At 43.5% G+C, this 20,387-nt stretch overlaps 1 protein-coding gene across 2 annotated transcripts in view; it reads right to left on the bottom strand.

The window, feature by feature from the left end:
* MAPRE2 (microtubule associated protein RP/EB family member 2) overlaps nt 1–16,297 on the bottom strand; it is a 99,412-nt gene extending 83,115 nt beyond the window's left edge. Inside the window, exon 1 of one of the 2 annotated variants that reach the window (XM_032124787.1) lies at nt 16,280–16,297. Coding sequence is in view for 1 of the 2 variants with exons in the window: in XM_032124766.1 (XP_031980657.1) it covers nt 5,587–5,658 (72 nt within the window). In the remaining variant the exon portion in view is untranslated. Of the gene's footprint in view, nt 1–5,586; nt 5,681–16,279 lie in introns of those variants that run through there. The other variant, XM_032124766.1, reaches the window with a different exon arrangement.
* Nucleotides 16,298–20,387: the final 4,090 nt, after the last annotated feature.

Raw genomic sequence — 20,387 nt, 5'->3', positions numbered from 1 at the left:
CGCTTTCCCATAAGATTGATGTCCCTTCAGGGCCTATCTCAGAGTCTGCTGCACTCTGCTGCTACTCTCTTACGCCCTTCCATTCCTGGTCAAAACATGCCACACCTTCCACATGAGTCAACGAAGCAGGGCAGCATCTCCTGCAGCAAGCAGGGAGGGAGGCAAGAGGAGAGACTGGCTGTGTAAACACAGTCCATCCTTCAGCAGTGGACAGGATGCTCAGAGAAATGCAGCCTTGGTCAAAAATATTACCAGGACAATGCAACAAGCTGCACTTGATCTTGAATTCACTGGAATTCAGGTGAATTCAAGTGACCAGAATGCAAGGTCACTTCTGGTGAAATACTCACAGGGATAAATTCCAAATCCCCCAGACAGTTAGTTAGCATATGCAAGACAGCTGGAAGTCTTTACAACACTCTCAAATTACACTGTTTGGCACCTTATCAAACTAAATGCCTTTTGCCTGTCGAGAGCACAAGCACATCATTTTACTTCACGTTGTTCTGTTTTCCCTCGGCGTGACGTGTTGGTTGTGAGAAACTGCTGTATCCAAGACAAGATGTCAGGGTTCAGCTTTCCTACTCCTTTCTGATGACAAATTGATGTTGAAGTTTAATTTCCAGAATACGAAAATTATCAAGATAACATACCTTGACATACAAGACACGTAAAGAAAAATATAACTGAGCCTGTCCCAGCTTTAACCAGGTGACCTGAAGCTGCTCTGGGAAGTGCAGTATTTTTAATCCCAGGAACAATCCTGCTTTCCTTATTCAGCACAGATGCTTAGAATCTTCCTTGTTTGAAGTGCTGTGTTCTTTCCCTTACTATTCCATGCAGGAAAACAGGATGTTCAAGTCAATGTAACAGCTCTCTGACACTAAGAACTCAATAAGTCCAGGAACACAAGTTACTGCTTCCTTTATAGTCGTTTTTTAAAACTGGAATAAGGCCACTGTTTTGTCAGTCCCTGTCCCAGAAGAAATAGCCCTGTCTGTACTTGATATCAACAGAAAGGCATCCTGTAGCATGGCAAGAGAATCCAACTCAAAGAGTTCTTATGTTTATACACACATACACAGAGCTATTTATTTGACTGCTGTGAGTGCACTCCATGGGGTGAGCTGGGAGTGAAACCCCTCCGTGTTCGATGTGATGCGCAAGTGGACAATGGGAGATGCCTGAGCAAAGTACTGGGCTCATGCCAGGGACTTGAACCAAAAGGCAAACCCAACAAGAAGTGGATATAAACTGGAGACAGCAAAAAATTTCTTCAGCTTCAGAAGTCACAAAATTAGACAACTAGAAAAGATGGGAGGGAAGGACCCTACTGCACAGGATACATAGGGCATGGAAGGTATATATTATTAAATAGCTTTAATCTCACCCACCAGATTTCTGTCCTGTCAGTAAGTGCTTTTTCTTGTCACATTTATTTTTATGTTCTAATAAAATCAGTTTTGTGGGCTGCAAGCCCCTAACACCTCACTTACGCTTATATGAAAGAGTGTGTGGTTCCCCCATGAAGCTCAGGCCCTGCTACAGCACCCTGCAAGCACACAGGCTGATACCCAGCTCCCACTGATTACTTCTGAGTGGGCTCTCCAGCACTTTCCAGGACCAGCCCATATGCTTAGGGCTATGAGTAAAGCAGAAATGCCTTTCAGTTTTACCTCAGACATAATTCTGAACAAATCTTTACTTGCAATTTCAAATTTTAAACAGGTCATCAGGAAAAGCAACACATATAAACACTGCACTGTACAGCAGGATATATGCAGGAAACTGAGAGGCCACCAATCTTAGTGGATTTAAATGGGTACAGTTAGGCTACTGCAGAACAGACACATTTTATTTGTGATTTATTATGTATCACTGAAACCAATAAAACCTGAAATAAGACCTTCACCGTCACACATCAGAAGGCAGCACTTCAATTTCTTGCAGTAGCACACAGTGAATGCTGGAACAAAGCACCATCAATCCCTCTGTGCCACATTGTTTTAATGGACAGAACTGTACCAGTAGCTACGCGTTCCTTTCAAAGGGACACCAGAGATATCTCTGCCATCCATCAGACAAGTGCTTCTTGTTGGTCTGTTCCACAGCTACATAATAAGTTCCCTGTCATCTGACAAGCCCATGATAGGACTTCTCTGTCTGGTTTTCTACCATGATCACATGTTGCCTGTAGTCCCTGCATCCCAATGAAAGATTTTTGCTGCAGCAGAGACAATGCATCACCCTAAAGTCATAGACAGGATGCTAAGCACATCCTTTACCTGATGTGGCCTTCAAGTGTTTTACAACACACCTCAGAAACATTGTTTCAGGCCAAGTGACATCTGACTGGGAGTTATATTTCTTTCTCTGTTTATTATTTAGATCTCACTTATCTAAGGAGTTTTCATTGTATACCACATCCTTTACAACTCCCCTTCCAGCTTGCACAAAGGAGTTAATTTCAGTCTTCTTCATTATGTTGGAAATTGTTGTCTATATGCATGACTGTCAGGTGGAAAAAAACTGAAAAACTGCAAGTCTACAAGATATACTGTTTAAACTCAGCAACTTGGTTTGACTGCAACTAAACTAGGGCAACAAAAGCCAGCTGTCTCTGTCCTCTGACAGCACTGCCCTGAGAAAAAATACATTATTTAAGGTCATCAAATAATGTTAAAGAAACTGCAGTTATTTTAAGATCTGTAGAGCATTCTGATTTAATCTAAATAAATGACAGTTGAACAGAGGAATCCATAGAGCAGTAAGGCATCCAGCTGAGCAGGGTCAGTTTGGGTCTTCTCAGCAGTACAGGTAAAATAGACTTTGGTTGTGACCCAGGAATGTAGAGAAAAATGCCTTTCTATTTTCATCCATTGGTGGTAGTGGAAGAGATGACTGTGCAGGGCCAGCAAGGTTTAAAGGCTGGGCCCAGATTCAGAAGCTGCAGTTGTGAGAGGGCCTTTCCCCTTCCACTCTGCCCTCCCCATTCTCCTGGGTGTCCACGTCGTCCCTTCGGACCCTCTCAAGCCGTCCACACCAGACTCTTCTCCACAACCAGCCCTGCACTCATCCCAACAAAACCTGCAAGCCACCCCACATCCCACCTCCAGCTCAGCTCTGAACAGACTGGGGTTGCCATGCATGAGTTAAGAAGGGAGAATCCAGAGCCAGACTCAATTTTAGCATCCACTTACATATTCTAAATTTTCTGCTGAAATCTTCTGATAGCAGAAGTTTTGAAATGTGAAGGGACTAACAGAATACCACGTCAAGGTAATGCCACTGCCAGTGTGAGTCTTCATACAGTGCCTCAAAGAAGTTACAAGGAAGTTACAAGAGATTGCCATCGGCCATCGTCCTCTTCATTACTCAGCGCACCACCAAGAAGTCTTCCTACATTTAGTACATAAGTGGCTCCAAAAATCAAATCAGAAAAGGAAGATGGCACCCAAAGGCTTGTAATTTGGCCACTCAAAAGTAGCCTTTTGAAGATTTATCTAAATTTATCAAATAAAATAAGTAACCAGCCACAGGACAGTCAGTGTCACTTGAGTAATTTGTGTTGAATAGCAGGTGACAGAATTATGCTAGATAAGTATTGCATAAGTATTGCTTTCCAAGTCATTTTAATCCCTGCTTGGGGGAGTGACCAAATTTACAAACATGTTAAGCTATGCAATGATGTCAAAAATTAAGTAACTCTGCATTAACCACTTGAAAAAGCTTCAACTCTCTCCCTGATTCAGAAAACCCAGCCGAAAGTATCCAAGAGTAGAGACACCTAAAACTATCTGCCAGTACTGACAGTATTGTCCTCCTCCTTCATCTCCTCAATCTACTGTACTAGAACAATAAGATATCAGCAAATATTTTTTAATACTTTAATCAACACAAGGCACTTAAAATAAACACAATGCACTTAAAAATACCTATGGACAATCTAACTGCAGCACGTCAATCTCCCGGAAGCATGGCAGTGGATAAAGCCAAGGGCCCGCCCTTGCAGGAGATGCTGTGCTGTCAAACAAGACTCTTCTCACCACAATCCAGCACAGCCACAATTTGCCACATATCAGTAAAAACATATGGTAGACAGCAGAAGTGACCACACTGCTCAAGTCAAGCATCCTACAAGTTTAACATTGACAGCAGAAGCTCTGAAGAAAAACCACAGCATTATCAAGGTGGAAAATGTGTCCATTCAAATGTAAGATGCATTTATTTTCTCATGTCTCTAATCACACAAAGTCAAAGTGCTCTGACAGTGTCTCCAACTTGCATCATGACGTTTTGCCCAAGAGGCCATCAGTCAGCTTTTGCCAATACATTACTTCACAGTTTTGCTTACAATTTGAAAAAGAGAACCCATCAAGAGCACCAGTTTTGTGGAAAACATTACTTCAGTTATTTCTGTAGCCCATGGTAGTTATTCCAGAATATGCTCAGACCACTGGTAGACTACTGACCCTCAAATATTCCCATGTTTTGGATACAATTAGTAACAAAAAATATTAGTGACTTCTACTCCTTCTATATTGAAGGCTTGTAAAAGAAAACTTGTTACTCTTCTCTGATCTAGTTATGTACAGATGAAGTAATTGGGGAAGAAAGTTAAGACACTTGTATCTGGTTGCTTATTAAGTTTTCAAAGAAATCCATCCACACGTCCTTCCATTTTCCCAGCAGCCTGGAAGGAGCTCCTAAAAAGTACTTTCAAGGTTCATTCCCCGCTCTCCAGTTCCTCACAGTTCTGCTTTACCATCACACCAGCAATAAGCCCAGAGTTAGGTAACCAGTTTAATGAGATAGGTATTTTTTATGCTGACCAGTGTTCTTGCCACATCCATGCTACACCCCCTGCACTGCTGTGATCACTTTTTCATACACTACATTTAACTTCAGTTAAAGACTATGAAAGATTTCACTCAGACATCTTGTAAACTGATAGAAACCTGTCCTCAGAAATACTGTACCAACATGAACACCTGTGTTCAAGAGCAAACAAACTTTTATGGCACCTGATCTCATTGAGGAACATCCACAGTCACTCACGAGGCCTCTGCTGAACAGAGTAACTCATAAGCAATCCTGTGCATGTATATATAAGGAAACTGTGATACAGTAGAAAACAAAAATTATAGCAGGATTTTTGGGTGTATCAAAAAAAGTCATGACTAAGCCACAGCAATTGCACAATGAAGCATAGCATATCTTTTATTTGTATGCTTGAGAAGTTAATATTGGTATGACTGACAAACAGCAGCACAATTACAACAGCCACATTAACCTCAGTGTTGTGGGCAGGTGGTGCAAACTAGCCCTCAAAGTCATCAGTCTTGAAAGCATAATTACCCTATGACAACCAACAACCTCTCCAGGCTTGGGGATGCTTGTTTAAGGCTGTTTTTTCTCCATTTGAGTTAGTGATACAGGATTACAAAGCTATAAAGAACAAAACCTCAATCACACATGGCAGAGAAAACACAGGCCTTTGAAATGACAGTAATACTCCATTCTCTGACAGAGAAATATTAGGTGTAAAAAAGGAATTAAAGTAGTAAAGCAGACTCCATGACTTACCTTACCTTGCTGTCTCAAAGGTTCATTTAGAGGAGTATCCCCAGTACGGGAACCTTTAAGAAGCCTTGACATGGTAGGATTGGTATTCTGTTTTAAGCTAAAAACCAGTTAAATGAAACTGCCTGTTGTCATAGACTGGTAGAAAAGAGCTTCCCTTAGATAACTTCCCTTTATAAACCTCACCATGGGTGTGGCTAAATGACTAGCTCCACCTTTCATCCTATTTAGAAACCCTACCAAAAAAAAAAAAAAGCAAACCACCACTTCTCTGAAGCTATATAATTATTTTATCAACTTATCATGTGCTGGTTTGGGTTTTTTTTTTTTTTTTTAAAGTGGATAACTAGTTGACAGTTTCACAAGCTGACGGGGAAAATGTAGACAAAATTAAATTTGTGTCCCATATTTGCAGTTCCTGCAACATCTTGGTATTTGGTCTGCAAACATCTGGTCGGTGAACTTGCTCAGTTGTTTGCTTTTTAAAAGCAGTGTTGTAACAACCTGAGGGAAGTCTACCAGCTTGGAGTATTTATTGGTATTAGAGATGCATTATATTGAAAAGCAGCATATCTCTGAACTTGCAATAATTTCCAGTTGCATCACCTCAAGACAAGCCTCCACCACCAGTGAAGGCTCTTGTTTTCAGCACTTCCAGAGTGAAGATGATGCAACACAAAAGCCCTTTGCATGACTCATTAAATCGCACACACGCCTTCACTATGGAGGGGCCACCAATAACAATTAGAATCTGTTCTTTTGTCCTCTAAGTACTCTATATTTTAAAACCCCTCAACTTTCTTTTCTCTCAAGGCCTAACTCAAGAGGGTGGGCCGATGGATCAGGACGTTGCCACTAAGGCAATACTGCCTGCAGAGTTTTATATTGCCTCAGTGTGTAATACAAACACAGCTAGGTGGCTGCACTCCTGTCTCTTAGTTTTTCGTACTATCCCAACTGTTCAAGCATACAAGTATGAGGAACCATAAACACAGGGCTTAAATTTGGGGTTTCTTTTTCACTGAATAGTTGAGGTTATCCTGGCACTCCTGAAGGAGGCTGGGTGTGAAATTAGAGTTCTTGAGGTGTCTGGCAGGAGTTCAACTATGCTTCTATCATCTGGGTTTGCTTTCAAGGGAGCGATTAGGAAATTATGTTCTTGTTAACAAGATCTGTGCAAGTAATGACTATTATACCCAACATTTCCTGTATTTAAGCTGAAGTGATTGTTCCATCTTGATACAAAGAGCAGAGGTATTTTCTTGAGAATTCGTGACTTGGGTCAAATCTTAACTTTAAAGAGTACTACAAGAAGAAAGTTCATCCCTTTTCACAGTACCAGGCCATTTCTGTCTGATAATGCTAACTGGTGCTTAAAAAATACATATCCATGTGGAACTTTTACTTCAATATTAGACACTCCCAGATGTCAGACGAAGGAAGAAAGCCACCTTTATTGCAACAGAAAATGTTACATAATAAAATACAGCATTCACTTTTCACTGCTTTTGTACTTCTGCAGGTAGGATAAAGCATCTTTGACTTTAAAATCCATATTTAAAGGACAGATACCTATGTCTCTTGCTGTGGCTGGAAGTCTGTAGTCACATGCTCTACTGTATGTGAATACAGAGACTCTGCAGCATTCTCCAAGGCTAATAAAACCATTTCAGTCCTTAGAGAAAGTCTGATGATTCTGAGGAAAAGATAAATTTTGAATGAGGTCACAAACATAGCATACAAGAGAAAACAAAGCAGTTCTATTGAAACTCAGAGTTGGGAGAAATTGAGACAAACTCATTTTCTTTCCAATCTGTGAGGTTCTCTAGCAGAGGTGCTCCCTCTGGGCCAGCTTCCTCTCTTTCCACTTCAGCAACGACTGACTAAACAGGTCAGCTCTGACATTCTTGGTTATCACTTCTCTTGAATTGATGTTCCCAGACAGAATGGGGAAACCCACAGGTGTGGGTGAAAGGAGGAGGAGTATCACAGGAGATGAGCAAGAGCAGAAATCAGGGTAGGAGTACTAGCATGTTGTGTTCAGTGCAGTTCACACTGTACAGATGCACCTCCCAGGCTAGGGCTTGGAACCATGCTCTATTTAGAAATACAGTACTGGGAAGATACCAGAGATGATGCTTTGACTTCCAAAGGACTTGCTCCTTCAGCTGGTAGTACCTATATCCCAATAGTGAAACTTGAAATGGTGAAATGGAGTATAGTCTCATCTGTAGCAGCTAGCAAATAAAATCAATAGATAAAACACTCAGTGCCTGGGATTCATTCCTAATAATCACCATGCATGGAAAAAAGAAGTCTGAAGCCTTATTTTCTGACAATGACCAACAGCTCTTACAAAGACGATGGCACACCTGCACTGCCTGACAGAGCTACTTTATTGCTGGCAATAAAATAATGGCAAACACAGCATTATGCAGCTGTAAGCGTAATCACACCTTTTGCCATTATAACCAGAGGGAATTGCTAAAACTTAGGTGACCAGACCATATTTTAGCAGCCAAAAGCAGGAGAGGTGAGTACATGCCTGCAAGCAAGGGGCTGGTGGGTTGGTCTTTACTGAGGAGGCACTTCAGCAGTACCTGTACTGATAATTGCTGTTGCCAGCTGCTTCCATGCAAAGGCCAGCCTTAGAAACACATTTGCTTTCTTGAGCAAGAACAGTTATAAGAGCTCCTCTAAATCTGCCTGTACTTAGCAAGGAAGCAATGTTTTAAAGCACAGAATTAATCTGCCTGCTGACATTTCATGTTCAGGGGAAAACTTACGACTGACTTTCAGTCCTGATTTGTTTCATAGTCCCCTCCCTCTTCATGGTCCCCCTAAATCAAAAGTTCTTGTTTGGATAAAGCAGTGTGTTCAACCTCTGAGCACAGAGGCTGCTTCTCATTCCTCTTGGTCAGGCACAGCATTTTCTGGCTCTGCTGCACAGCTGGGCTAAGGTTAACCTGTGATACCCCTTTCCTACTGAACCCATGGCCAGGCTGGGAAACAAGAGAGAGTTGTCAAAGAGCAACCAAGGCTCTGCCTGGTAAAAGTTGGGGTTCAGGTGCACAGCAGCCTGAGCGGGGAGTCTCTGTGGCACAATCAGTCAGTGTGTTTGCTGTTACCCAAAAGGCTGGTGGTCCAAGACCACCCAGAGATGGGGCTTGGAACTGGGTAACCTCTAATGGTGCTTTACACCCCAAACCATTCTATGATGTCTTCTATGTTACTATGAAAAATGGGGGATCCTTTCAGGCAAAGGCCAGAGGAAGTTAAAAAGCAAACTGACAGAATAGAATTAGTGCCAATTTTGTGGTGAAGTCAGGATGCAGCTAGCTCAGGGGAAGAGACACATCACAGATAAAGAATGTGAAAAATCTCGTAAGATCATCTTGTATGATGAGAAAGAAAGGGGCACTCCACAGGAGCAGCCTGAGAGCAGCAGTGCATGGATGCAGGGTTCTTTCCAGGCACAAAACCAACTACCCTGAAGTGGCTGGAAGCCCAGATCTTTTGTTTTCTTAACAAAGTTTTTTGTCATCATCTGGAATTATTTCATCTGCCCTTCAAAGGTCTTCCAAGAGACAGCCTACCTAGAGCTGCTGTTCAAAACTTCACCAAGCGTGGTTTTCCTAGGACATTCCCCAGACTGGTTTCAGCTGCACACCACAACCCCTTCTTCTACAGAAATGTATATTCCTAGAAAACTTCTGGGGCTTGCTAATGAGACATAAAGATGTTCACAACCAATTGCCAATACCTAGTCTCTTGTACCTCTAAATTTCCTGCTTTCTTTTGATAATATTTCCCATTATTATGATTGACATCAAAATTCATGAGGGAATTAAAGGGTTAATGGAGTTGAAAGGAGTAGCACTGACTATAAAAAGTTACTGCAATCAATAATGTCTGAGAACTTGAGCTGCAAGAAAAAGATGCAAAAGCTAGCAGAAAAGAACTAAATTAACAGCTTTAAGTGTTAGTTTGTTTATGTTGCACGCTTTATTTGTGTCAGGAGATTTAAATACCCAATTGTTTGGCAATCATTTAGATTTACAGCAGACCTGCAGACTAACCTGTTGAAGTGGAACAGAGCTGCATGAGTGGAATGTCCTAAACCTGACTACTTACAACTCCAGGGAAACTCCAAAGCACACAATACTGGGGAGCATCAAATGCCAAGGAAACTATTTGCTCTGCTGGTGCAGTCTGGTAGCTGAAATTTAAGCAGTGATAAGTGATAAGACAGGAGCTCTCTGCTGCCTCTGTGATTAGCTTAATTACCAACAGAAGTCCCCTGTTCTCCTTGTGTATGGGTCTATTAATACTAACAATGTGCTCATGCCATCTGCCAAGGAGCCATTTCCAACTTTACAAAGCACAGCAGACAATACCTGCAGGTGCTTGGAAATGTGTTTATTTGGCCACTAAATCCACAAGACTTAAACGCTGCCAAACAATATTTGCATTTTCAGGTACTCCTGCAAGACAGTGTCTTCTGAACTAATATCAGACAGGAAGAATTCCAGACTCTGATGGAAATCAAGAGAGGTATTCATCTATTGCTTCCATTTTGCTTCTTAGTCTGTGTTTTTGCATCTGGCTCACAAATATTCTTGGATTCAGAACTGTAAGGGATGCCACAATCCCAGCAGAGATGAGTCATGAGATCCAAGGTTAGTTTCAAGTGCCATATTGCAAAGAAGCTTCAAGAATGAGTGTTTCTACTTAGTCTGAATATAGCAAAGCCAAACAAAACACATTGTTTTCCTTTGATAAAATGTGACACGCATTGCTTGCAGTGTCATTCAAACTCTCTGAAGAGATTGTTACTAGTCTATATTCAACCCAGTATTAATTGAGGCATAAAATGGTTATCAGATCAAAGCCTATTTTAATAAAACTCTACTGTAAGGAGCAGCCTGAGCAGATATTCAGACATTTCACATTACAGGTTGTACAAACTAACCATGCAGAGAGACGAGAGACAGATTTCCCCTGCAGACTGTAATGATTCTATCAAGATTTACTAGATTAAGACAATTTAGGTGTCTGAAGCTTATAGCTGATAGACCTCTATAGTTACATCCTTGTTACCTGTCAAATTTATGCAGGATTTTTATTTTCTGACAACCTGACATTTTTATGTGGTTTGGCATTGGTAATTAGACCAACCTGGAAGTTTTTCATTTTTGCATATGGTAGATTATCCAGTGGTAGGACCCTACTAATTTTATCATTTAAGGAAAAGAGTAGACTCAAATAAATGGTGTACTCAATATCTGAAATTGCCCTGCTGAAGAAATACTACTGGCTTCTTCCCAGAAGGGGAAAAAGTAACACAGTGAGCCATTCTCAAAAGAGACCGGGTTAAAGATTAAGCTCCTATTAAGAGAACCATTCCTAAACTTTAAATAGGACAAATTTGAAATCTGTGGCCTTTAAAGGCCCAGTGATTGACTGTAAAACTCTTCAGCACAAGAGACAAAAGAGTTTCTGGGACTGAGGAGGCATTCAGCCAGGATCACTGAGGCTCTTCCCACAAATTTTGTCATGTTTTCATCTTCTCTATCACATCCTCCTCCTCTTCACTACCATTGGGCATCTTTTTGGAGCACTGTGAAGAAACGTCCCCTCTTTAGGGCAGCAGTTGCTGATCATTTTTCAGCATACTTGCTCCTCCTGAAGCCGTTCTCTTGCTAGAGGGCCTCTGTTAGCAGGATTGCTTTCCTTTGGTACTTTTAAAACACTTTTTGGTCATGGCCGTAATATAAATAGCACAGGGTAGCCCTGCTGCTGGCTGCTGACACTGGGCACTGCTCCCAGAACAGGTCTGTGCCTTAATCCTGCCTGTCCTGCGACTGCGCGCTGGGGCTGTGCTCCAGCTCATCAGGGACAAACACAACGTGAAATTGTTCTGAGATCCAATTAAATAATAATATGATAAATGCTTTCCCTGACAGCTTTCCTAGAACATTCTTGTTTTCGGGATCCTTTCCCTGCAGTTCAGGTTTTGCATTCTCCTCTCCCCGCTCCTGAACCCTGCTGCCAGCACCCTTTCCTCTCATCTGACTTTCCCAAAGGCAGAAGACGAGTCACTGCTGCTTCCTTACAGTCAGTGAAGCGTCTTTTCAAACCCCTTGAAAGCAACACCTTGCCTGAGGCTCTTTCCCCACCTTTCCTGGAGGCAGACTAAACCCCACTTTCTCTTGCTGCCGCGAGAGCATCCATTGCTCTGCCAGAGTTCAGCCTTCAGGTTCACTGCTCCTGGAGACAGAGGCAGTGGAGGCCATCAGCAGAGAGGATACACAGGATCCACGTGGCAAAAGCCGTAGAGGGAATTGCCCAAATCCCCTCACCTTTCCACCAGTGACAAATCAAGCCCCACTGAAACTGCAAGGATTTCACATGAGCAGTTGTAGCTTTGCTCAGAGGAGCTGGGCCAAAACAGACTTTTATGTACGCACACGTGTACCTGTACCTGCAGTAAAATAAATATTATACATAAAGGTACTGGAAGGCTCAGGATCTCACTTAAACTTCACCCAACACCACCATGTGAGCCATCATGCCAGAGTTGTTTTTTGGGCCCCCTGTGACTCAGAGCAATGCTATCAACATGCCCCCACTGGGGCTCTGAATCAGCTGTGCAGAGAGTTCTCCCTCCCGTGCTTCATGCCAACATCTGCCCAGCCCAACTCGCTCTGACACAACCACTTGCAGTTTTTAACATGATATAGTATCACTCTCCAGAGTTGCCTGAGGGAAAAATGCATTCCACTCACCTAATTGCATTAGTCTAATGTTTCTCCCTCTTTTGGAATTAAGCTATTTAAATAATAAAACTTGACTGTATTAAGGTTTCAGTGTCTCGAGGCTTAAGGGAAAAAGGATCAGGATAAAAGCTATTCTAAGGTAAATTTGAATTATATGTTTCAGCCAAAGTTGTAGTAATTTTGAAAGCCCACAAGTTTGTTTTTCAACTATTAAATGTCCCAGTTTGGGTAGGAGGGATTTCTTTTTCTTCTTAGTAGCTGGTACTGTGCCCTGGTTTTTGGATTTAGTATGAGAATAATGTTGATAACACACGGATGTTTTGGTTATTCTTAAGCAGTGTTTACCCTAAGCTAAGGACTTTTCAGTATCTCTTGCTCTGCAACTGAGGAGCCGCACAAGAATCCAGGAGGGAGTACAGCAAGGACAGCATTTAATATTAGTAGTTTGTTATTATTACTATATTTTGTTTCAAACCTTAAATTGCTCTTAACCAATAAGGTTTACTTTTCCTTTCCAATCCACTGCGGGGGCAAGGAGAGAGCCGCTGCATGGTACTTAATTGCCTGCTGAGGTTAAACCACAACAATAAATTATTGTGGTTATCCATTTGGGAGAGTGGGTGTGGTGTGGTGGAGAGGATATAATTTGTTTTTTAACTCCTCCAAATATTTCACTGGAATTTGAAAGAATTTTCAAAAATAATACAGAAAAATGCCAGATAGCCAGAAGAGACAATGATAAATAGTTGAGAATACTTGGACTTGTAAGAGCTGAAAGAAACCTGATTTGAGAGTTCTATCATAAGAGGAGGGCCTTAGATTTAGAGTATCAGACTAAAACTAATAGAGGCCATTACAAACAAAATCATAAGGCTGAAATAACTATCCCAGCCCAAGACTACCAGTCAGCATCATCAATGCACAGGTTATTTCCAATGCACTTCAGACAATGTCCTCCCAAGTGAATGATGCCTGCTGCCCTTCTTGACAGGAAGCTTCTCCTGCCTGAGAAGCAGTAGTGGTGGCACAAGAGACCCTTTTGCTTCTCAGAGGAAGTGGCATGCTACAGGAGGACTTAACCTTCAAGAATCACAGAATCACAAAATTACAGGATGGGTAAGGTTGGAAAACCACCACAGTGGGCCATCTGGTCCAACCTCCCTGCTCAAGCAGGGTCATCCTAAAGCACATGGCACAGGATTGCATCCAGTTCTTGAGTCAGTCTCTCCAGTGAGGGAGACTCCACACCCTGTCTGGGCAATCTGTTCCATTGCATGGTCCCTGCACAATAAAGTTCTTTCTCATGTTCAGGTGGAACTTCCTGTGCCTCAGTTTCTGCCCATGGCCTCTTATCCTATCGCCTGGGACCACCGAGAAGAGCCTGGCTCTATCCTCTTGACATCCTCCCTTCAGATACTGACAGACATTGCTGAGGTCCCCTCTCAGTCATCTCTTTTCAAGGCTGAACAGGCCCAGCTCCCTCAGCCTTTCCTCATAAGAGAGATGCTCCAGCCCTTTGGTCATCTTCATAGCCCTCTGCTGGACCAACTCCAGGAGCTCCAGGCACCTGAACAGGTACCTGGTAAGTGGCCAAATGCCAAAGGTTTTAAATAAGCAGAAGACACCACCAAATGACCAAACCTGACCACCAGGCATTCTGATACAGCCTAACAGGACAATGGGCCAAGTTATACCATTGTCCCATGACACATGCCACAAAGTGAGGTTATAGAAAACTATTTACATTTTCCTGTCTTTGAAATATCTCCATAAGGCATAAGTGTCTCATACACACCAAGCCTGCAAGACATTAAGTACCCCACCTGCTGCTTTCTCTGACCCCTTCCTCTCTTAATAAGCTGATCTTTTCTCCTTAGGAAACTGAAGTAGCTCATGGATTTTGTAGGCTAAGTTTGAGGCAGGCTTGCTCTCAGGAAAAGTCAAATTCATCAACGGCTAATAATTTGTGAAGCCCTTGGTTGAACCTAAATAGATTATATAGCATCTCAGTCAACTTTCCCTGCTAGGGACAGCATGAAACTTCACTACTGCAGCAGTAACATAAATCTTGAGTGTTTTTTTAAAGATGGAGAGTTTCCTGTAACTCAAACACTTCACCCACATGATAAGGAAGTAGGTGAGTTAAGGGGTCATAACCCTCCTGTCCCTCCACTTCAGGGATGATTTTCACTGCAAGGGCTTCACTAACAAGAAGCCATTCAATCTCAGCAATGGTTGCTGACGACCCCTGTGTGAGACAAAGACAGTTTGTGCTCTTTGTATCTTCTCACTCGTTGGGTAAAGGCCCACCCCGCACATAAAGACATAAACAAGGATTAAAGCAGGAGCCCCTGTACCTCAGAGCAAAGACACAGAGCGAGTGTGTGTACGCCGAGGATTTGGAGAGCATTCAGCTCGTGACCTGGGCATCCTGACATGACAGTGTGTACAGTTGCTCATACAGCTGGTGAATAATACATAACCTCAACATGCCCTTGAGATGATACTTCTAAATACTTAGCTCTTCATGGAAGCAGTCAGAACCCTGACTAGATTCACCCCACAATAGTGTTCCTGTACAAGCTTTTATACGGTTCATTTGACTTTTAAAAGAGATTGTCTTTTGAAGAGCAAGTGCAACTTACCAAAATAACCTTTGAGCTGCATGAGGCTTTGTTTGAAATACTATTCTGCTATTCCACTTCTCAAATGTCATCTCAGTCTCAGTGTTTGTCTTCTCTTAAAAGACAGCAAAATTGTCACAGTATTTCTTGTAAAAAGTTTCCACCTTCTTTACAGCTTTAGATTTCTTGCCATGTTAAGTTATGAGCTATTATTATAATATTATTATATTATTAGCCTCTATTCATTTGCTACACAGTTTGGGGCCACAGATAAAAGGCAACTATCCCTTTGGGAAGCAATGACAAAAAGGACTATAACTCACTCACCACAGAAAGCACCAGAGGGTTGTTTGTTTGAATTATCAGAAGAAGCTGTTTAAAGTGAAAAACTGGTGGTATTGGCGGGGGGGGGGGGGGGGGGGGGAAGCGTCATTTTTTTCTATTTTTGACACAACCTCACGTGTGGCACTACTGCATGGGAAGCTTGTAGCTTCAGGTAATGTTTATATCTGCCCACAGTGCTGCATCCTTCCTCGCAGGAACTGTCACCCTTAGTCAGTGGATGCAGCATGCTGAATCATCAGGCTTTTAAGTGCTTTCCCTAGAATAGGATTTATTTATCACAAAGCTTTCCTACCATGCAGCACGATGAAGGAAAGCTCCCTTTTCAAGCCTCTGTTACCAGAAGCTCTTTTGGATGCTTGCAGCTGAGCAGGGACATGCGAACTGGTTATATATTGAAGGATTTTAAATTCATAAACACAGCGCACCACAGAGCCAGCCAACAACTCTTCTGCTTCCCAACTGTTCACAGCAACAAAACAAACACACAAACACGCTTCTCGGTCCTTCAGTCCGCTAAATACTAATTACTCTCTAGTGATGCAACTCAGCATAATACTCAAGGGATTTTTCCAGCTTCACTGCCACAGGATAGCGGACTCGGTTCGAGTCAGGAGATTGTTTTAGCACCGTCACCCGTCACAGCGCTGAAATTTCACTTCCTTTTTTTTTTTTTTTTTTTTTTTAAGCAGGGAATACTAAGCTCTTCTCTCCTTCCCCAAAGTACTTTCGGCCCCACAGGCAATGGCTGAATCAGACAGCGCCGGCCACCACCGCCCTCCGCCCCGCGCTGCCCACGGCTGAAGGGATCGCGCCCGTCCCGTCCCCCGCGGGGCGAGGCGCTCGCCCGGAGCGCACAAAGCCGCGCCCGCCCCGCCAGAGCCCCCGGGCGCGGGGCACCTCCCGGCCGCTCCCGGTGCCAGCGTGGCACAGCCCCGGCTCTCGCCTCACCTGCTCCGCTCCCCGCCGGCAGCAGCCGCCTCTTTTCCTTTCTCCCGCCCGCCCGCTGACAGCCCGGCTTTGTCCGCCCGCCCCTCTCCGCTCCGCCCCGCGCGGGAGGTGCCACGGGAGCCGCTCCGGGCACGGCACCGGAGCCGCGGGACAGTGCCCTGCCCTGCCCTGCCCTGCCCTGCCGGCAGCACCGCGCCCGGGCGGCTTCCACGCGGTGGGGATCGACTACACCAACCCGCGCCTGGATGCATTTACTGCTATTATTATTATTACTTTGTTGTTGGTTTTATTTACTTATTATTTCTAGATTATAATTTTCTTTTCTTTTCTTTTCTTTTCTTTTCTTTTCTTTTCTTTTCTTTTCTTTTCTTTTCTTTTCTTTTCTTTTCTTTTCTTTTCTTTTCTTTTCTTTTCTTTTCTTTTCTTTTCTTTTCTTTTCTTTTTCCCTTTTCTTTTTCCCTTTTCTTTTTCCCTTTTATTTTTCCCTTTTCTTTTCCCTTTCCCTTTCGTGCAAGGTTAAGGCGCGGCGGTTCCCAGAGGAGCGCAGCCCGGCACCGTGCAGTCCCCGCGGCTTCCCCCCAGCCGCCGGTCCTGGAGCGCCCGGCGGACGACGCCGGGGCTGGGAAGCATGCCGAGCATCGCCCCTCTTGGCCGGCTGAATCCTCACGGCTCGGCTCTGAGGCCGGTCGGACCCGCCTGAGGGGCAGAGCGCAAGAGCCGGCTGTGCAGGAGATGCTGATTTCCACAGGCTCTCCGAAATCACTCCCTGCGGCAAAACCGTCCCACCTGCTCTCGAAAACCGAGCTAGCCAGGGAAGCTGTCAGGCCTATCTTTAGCTATTTGCTCCACAGATGGACTGTTAGTCATGTTCTGCCCACATGGAGTCTAGTGGTTTGTGCTGTTAAGCTCTGTGTCATGTAGCCATAAATGCTGAGGGGAGGTGATCTCTGTGTAGGATGTTTTTTCCTATTTTTGTAATGGTAACTATCAATTAAGGCTCGGAGAAAAAGAGAAATACTGCAGAGTCTTCCTGCCCTTGTAATGACACCTGGTATTTCCCCCGGGAGTTATGTTAGGGTACATCATTTACATGAAGACATAATTTAAAATGGGGGGGACAGTCCCTCCCAACCCAAGCTGTTCTATGCTTATGCATGTCAGAGGAAGCTGTGCCATTCCCTTCTGAACAGCTCTGTGTGAAGGAGCAGGGCTGAGATTCAGCTTCTTCTCCAATGTTTATGGGACTTCTCCTGCTGCATAGCTTAAGGGACCCCATGTCCCTAGGGATGCATAGACCCCATACCGACCTGGTACAGCAGCTCTGCTGTCCCAATTAACTGACAGAAAGAGCAGCCTGGAAATGCAATGAGGGACGCCTATGGAGTCTCCAACCGTTCTCATTGCTGGGAAAAGAGACCACTCCCTTCTCTAGGAGCAGTTTAGGGCTGAAGTCAAGGTGCAGAGGGGTTCACCACCACTAAGTGGGCTGGGACCCTCTGCTCTGAAGGGTGCAGAGTAGGGCTCATGGCAGCTGAGTCTTTCATGGCAGAAGAGCAGTGACAGTGCCATGCTGTTGATGAGATGATGCTAGAAGTATGAAGCTGGGCCTGGAGGCTAAGTCTCTCATGAGGTCACAGACATCCCTTGGGGAGCAGAGGGGAATCCCAAATATAAGTGTTTTCAGGTAATGCAGAGTCGTTGGCCCCTTAAAAACCTACCACTCAAAGCCAAAGGGATTTTCTGGCTTCTTTTGTTTCATCTAAAAACACCTGAATTTTGTTCTAATCCTGTTTCTTCATGTCATAGTGACAAAACCCCTATTTCTGTGCCTGCAGAACAATTAGAGGATTTCAGTGCATCTGCAGACTGCATTTAACTGAGTTTGAAGATCAAAAGATATGCTATTTTTGTAAGGTCTTCTCTGGGTTCCACACAGCAGTGTTTGAGGCCCTGGTGGATGATTTTGCCATCAGCATGTGCCTAAGTATTTCAGGAATTGTAATCTTCATTGTGCAGAAGAGAGGCTGCAGAGCAGAGAGACAGTCAAGCTAAAAAACACCACTTCACCTATGAGTGCATCCAGACTGGTCTAAATGCCCGTGAGGAGACCTGCTGACTCAGGGTACCTGTGGCCTGGAGATTTAGCTGCAGGTCACTGCTGACTGGTCCCCTCTCCTGCTTGAGGCTCCCAGCGTCCCAGATAAGAGGTGTATTTGGTCCCAGCTATGGCCAGGTGTTTCCATGTCCATCATCACTGGACTGTGTGTGCAGCGTGGCTCACCCTGAACCCTGCATACCTGTGATTTCCTAAGCCAAAACAGCCCAGTCTGATGGTTATCATCTCTCAGAGCCTTCAGGTATTGAATGCCCAGAAATGAGAACTTTTAAAAATAGAGAGGCTCATTATGAGGTCCATGTAAAGTCTGGGGATTTATCAGTCCCAGAACATGGAGGCTGTTGTCTGTGTAGACATCCTGACATGTGTTTCCTTCCCTCAGATGCTTCCCAGGTTTCTGTTTTATGCCAACACCAGCACGAACACAAGAACTATTGCTGCAAGAACAGTCACTTGTTGCTGTAGTCCCCGTGCAGTCAATTTTGTTTCCCTTGGCAGAGAGGCGTTAGGATCACACACATTCCCTAGTATCACGGACATCCTGGATCAGGCTAACAATATGTTTGTGGCCAGTTTGGTTTTGTGCCATATTCCACCAATGATGCTGGAAGTAGCAGCTGGCACTGGGGTGGGCTGACCAAATGTCTTTACCTACCAAAACAGTTTTAAAAATGAACATTTGTCTCATCTCTAAAACTGGATGTTTGCTGGCTATCTCTTAACAAAACCTGCTTTGCAGCAAGTGAAGAAACAGAAGGTGATTCCAAGTTGACAAAGGAAAGGTCGAAGCAACAGGCTAGGGTCCTATCTTTCCTTTAAACACAGCAAGAGAAGCACCTACAGATACAACTGTGACCTGTTCAGAGCTCAGGCAAGTGCATCCATCTTCAACTGCACTCTGCTTCCAGGAAGAAACGATGGCTTTCAGTTTTTTAAGAGCTCTTTACACTTGATCTCTAATCGCTGATTGAAGAGATGCAGTTAGGTTACAGGACGTAATCTCAGTAGAATTTATTACCGAAGGCTTTTTCCTGAATTCCTTTGACCCTGCAACCTCCTTGATGTCAACCCAGTGCTGAAGAGGGAGTATGGCCCTTTCCTTTCATTCTTCATAGCTGTAATTAATTCTCTGCATCATCTTCAGCAGTGAGTGCAGTTAAAGGAGGAATAAAAGGGACATCAGTCTCTCTAATGCAGAACTGATTTAGATGCTCTTCTGTCAGCATTTGGATCTGACCCATTACACAAACCCAGTACAAGCCAAGCGTGTGGTTGAGTCTTCTAGCAAGGACATACACTAAAACATCCATGTAAATACACCTATCTGAATATAAAACTTAGCAATCTCATTTGCAGATGCTTCTCTGTTTCTTCATTTACTATTTCATAATTCCTGGATAGTGACTTCTCTTTTATTTACAGTATCCCAAAATATGTCAGATATTAGAAGGAATGGATAGAGTTGAAATGAACACATCCTATATATAGCAGCAGCCTTTGTTTACAGAATATACAGAAAACAAATTTGTCTCAGGATAAGTAATAGCACTTCCTAAAAGCCACAAATAGCTTAAATTGCTGTTTTGTAAATCCCGTTGAAGAAAGTGATTTTTTTCCCTCATGCAAAATTTCCACTCTACCTGAATAAAATGTTTTCAGACTTTTTTTCCCCTTCCTTTTCTCCCCTGACCAACTGTCCTCCATTTCCCACAAACCACATTTCCCACAAAATGTTGCATTTGGTCAAACCCTACCGTTTGGTATCCAGAAACATCTGAGGAAATCCTCAGAAAACCATGATCTCTTACTGTTGCTCTTTTCCCTACTTGCTTCGTTGGGATGTTTATTTACTTTTGGCCAAGTGCCCCCAATATGCCAGGAAGCACTAAGCAGTCCACAGGTGGTGACTCTGCCCATGAAAGTTAATCTGAAACCAAGGAATAAGATAAAATGCCAACTTCATCTACAGTGCACCATCATGCTGCAAGTGTG

This window comes from Corvus moneduloides, chromosome 1, assembly GCF_009650955.1.
Source record: "Corvus moneduloides isolate bCorMon1 chromosome 1, bCorMon1.pri, whole genome shotgun sequence".
Lineage (NCBI taxonomy): Eukaryota > Metazoa > Chordata > Aves > Passeriformes > Corvidae > Corvus > Corvus moneduloides.
This window is presented reverse-complemented; position numbering and strand designations above follow the sequence as displayed.